The 3,451-nt window shown below is 43.5% G+C and overlaps 1 protein-coding gene across 1 annotated transcript in view; it reads left to right on the top strand.

Annotated features, from left to right (window-relative positions):
* Positions 1–788: 788 nt before the first annotated feature.
* Positions 789–3,451, top strand: part of ANKH (ANKH inorganic pyrophosphate transport regulator) — a 97,219-nt gene continuing 94,556 nt past the window's right edge. The window contains exon 1 of the mRNA XM_014543552.1: positions 789–815. Within this exon, the coding sequence (XP_014399038.1) occupies positions 804–815 (12 nt within the window). The 5' untranslated portion in view covers positions 789–803. The remainder of the gene's footprint in view (positions 816–3,451) is intronic.

The raw sequence follows: 3,451 nt of genomic DNA, 5'->3' as shown, positions 1-3,451 counted from the left end.
GTCTTCCTTACTTTTTAGGTTCTTAAATCATTGACTACATGACCTTGGCAACATTTTGATAATTTTCTGTGGTTTTCTGTAAGGGGTATTTCCCTTAGCATGATGTAAAACATTATGGATTGTTTCAAATAAGCCAGATTTAAAAGAAAAAAAAAGGATGGTGTTCCATTTTTTAAATAAAGAAAGTAAAAACATTAGCAAGCAAAGCATGGATTTGCCATAAAACTGATAAGAGGGCTTTGAAAATAAAGCCTGCAACCCAAACTGGATGGGAGTTAATCTTTTAGCAACTCTAGGCTCCCATAGTCTACATATTATTATTTCTACATGTCAGAGGGTAGAAGTAACCTTCTTATGCCTGTGCTATTATTATTGTTGTAGGAATGGACAGTTCCTAGGCATAAAAGCATTTTTGTTCTTTTATCTTCTCTTTGAGGTGTGTTTTGTTTGTTTGTTTGCTTTTTATTTATTTAATTTTTTTTTTTGGAAGGCTGGGAGGGTTTCAAATAATTTATAATTTAACTTCTCCTCATAATAAATAGCATTTCCTTCCTAATAATTACTACTGCTTTATCACAGAAAGGTGCAAAATGACACGCGAAGATTCCTTTCTCTTAGAACAGAGTGTAACATTTTAAAGAGCAAATCAAAAACCCTTATTGACTTTTCGACTGTCGTTTTCATTGGTTTCATAGTGAGCCCTGGTTATTTGGAAGCATGTGGTTTCCATACTGAATGACAGAAACTCCTTATCCTAAGGAGTTGTCAGGAAGACTGGACCCATATCTACAAGCACGAAACACATGGACCCTTACGTACGTCTTGGCAGCCTGAGCATCAGATTGTCCCTCAGCTGATGTGGCCCCAGGCAGTTATGGACCGAAGCTCAGCTGAAATGAAAGGGTTGCCCTGTGCATAGGTGGCTCCAGGGAACACAGAGGCCACCCTTGCCATGCCATCCTTCTTGATTATGACCCTTTTGTTCACTTAGCCGCACTGTGAACTTGCTGCTTCTCTTTTGCCTTCTCTCATGTCCTGAAGGATTACACACTACCTCCCTTTTTAAAATTTTTCATTTATTGTTGAGAGAGAGAGAGAGAGAGATTTATTGTTCCACTTATTGATGTATTCATTGGTTGATACTTGTATGTGCTCTGACCGGGGATTGAACCCGCAACCTTGGTGTATTGAGACAACGCTCTAATTCTAACCAACTGAGCTACCTGGCCAGGGCAGACTCCCTTCCTTCCCCCTCCAGTCAGGGCATCCTTCTAACAGCAGGTATTCAGAGCACAGTGGTAGCAGCCTCCACAGCAAAGTCAATTTTATTGTTTTATTTTATATTTTTACATATTTTTTTATTGATTTCAGAGAGGAAAGGAGAGGGAGGAAGAGATAGAGACATCAATGATGAGAGAATCATCCATCAGTTGCCTCCTGCACGCCCCCGACTGGGGACCACGCCGGTGACCCAGGCATGTGCCCTGACGGGGAATGAATTGCGACCTCCTGGTTCATAGGTTAATGCTCAACCACTGAACCACGCCCACCTGGCAGCAAAGTCGATTTTATTTCAAAAATCATTAATAGCAGTTTTTCCCCCTCAATGACCTCAGTTTTCTTTACTGGCTACATAATCATTCATTTTGAGGTGCCTACGTTTACCTCTTTGTCTTCCCCCCTCCCCCACCCCCCCCAATATGGTTGAAAATAATACAAGAAAGATTTTGCTCTTGCCCACTGTGCTTTCAGTGGTTCCCCGGCCCCCTTGCTCTCCTTAGGAGCAAGGCACTGCTTGTGATGAAAGGCCCTTCATCTTACAAGACAACCTGCAAGGCTCCGGTTTGAAAAGCACCTGATTTGAGACTCATTCTCGGCAGTGCATTTCGCCTTGGCCGTGCACCTCACCACTTAGTGTGCCCGCTCCCTCTCAAATGAGCGGTGTGGAGTGACATGAACTAGTCCCGATAGAAACAGCCCCAGAACAATCGGGAGGTGCGTATCTATGGTTTTGTCATTTACTCCTGAACTCTCATTGCCCACTTATAAAATGATTTAAAAAAAGAAACCCTCTGAAAAGCCGAATGACCAAAAAGCACTTACGAGTGATTATTAAATAAATCTGTCCACGTCTTGTCATAGTCCAAGCTCCGTCACACCTGATATATGTGAATGCATTGTAAAGACGGCTGTTTTCTACCGCTCCTATTGTGTGTGCTTGTTGTAGGGAAACTAAAGGAAAGCAGTGAGGGTGCCTTCTTGAACCCTGGAAGTAGAAGTCTTAGACAGTTTGGTAGCAGTCCTTAAACTTTTAGAATTATAATCACTTCCTGGCAGTTTGAGGTGGTACTTTAAGCCTGATTTACCAAAAGTTACAAGGTTGGGATTTAACTGTGTCAAAATAAGAGTTTTACTAGAATCTCTTAGCTGGTGAAAAGCCTGCATAGGGATTTTCTGTGGCCACAGTTTGTAGTACCAGGGTGATTAATCCATTACTTTTGGCTCATCGCTAGTCAGATATACCCTAGGTCTTCTTGCACCTATGGTCATTGACCAGTGTTGTAGGATGTTAAAGCCACCCCACAGAGCCCAGTGTGGGGAGAGTCACACTGGGCTCTGCCTGGCTCCCTGGATGGGTTGGAATCCTAGGGGAACTCGAGCACCCCTGTGTGGTTTCTCCGAGGGCTGGGCCCAGGGGAACCTTCTCGCAAGTCACTGCCAACCCAAGTCTTTGTGTAGGGGTTCGGAAGACCCTGTACATACATGGCACTATGTGACAGGGCAGGAGGCACTAACATCTTATGAGGCACTCTTCAAGATAGCTCTTCCTGGACACACACCCCTAAACACACACACACACACACACACACACACACACACACCATTTTGATTACTTTATGTTGCCTTGTATCTTCTTAATTAAAGCAGAAAAGTTAAAAAAAAAAACACAAAAACCACCATGTGTTCTGCCGACAGTGAAGCCTTAACCTCAGGAGGGTTGTCTCAGGTATAGAACCAGGGGCGGGGAGAGGGGGAACAACTTGGCTCATTTCCACCCAAACTAGGCTCTCACCATAGTCACTCATTAGGTAGACAGGTAACATGATGCTTGTTGGTGTTTTTTTTGCCAAAATAACGAAATGGGGGAGTTACTGGAAAGCATGCTTCTGTCAGCACCATTAATCTGGATGTTAAGTGATCAGATGCGTGGTTCAGGTCTCGCCTGAAAGTTCCGTGGTAAAGAAAGGCTTTTCCCCTCCCATGCTTATGTACACAAGGATGGGAGAGCAGGAAGAAGTGACAGTGTGATCGGTTGGAAAGCAGTTTCTCCCCCTGAGGGAAACATTTTTAAGTAGAAAAATGATAGTCACCTGATGGTTCCAGAGCTCCTGGAAAACAGTCCTAGAAGTACCGGAATCCTGGATCCAGACAAAGAGCGTGTTATACACAG

Source organism: Myotis brandtii, unplaced genomic scaffold (genome assembly GCF_000412655.1).
Source record: "Myotis brandtii unplaced genomic scaffold, ASM41265v1 scaffold328, whole genome shotgun sequence".
NCBI classification, from domain to species: Eukaryota; Metazoa; Chordata; class Mammalia; order Chiroptera; family Vespertilionidae; genus Myotis; species Myotis brandtii.
Note: the sequence above shows the minus strand (reverse complement) of the source record. Positions and strands in the feature narration are given on the sequence as shown.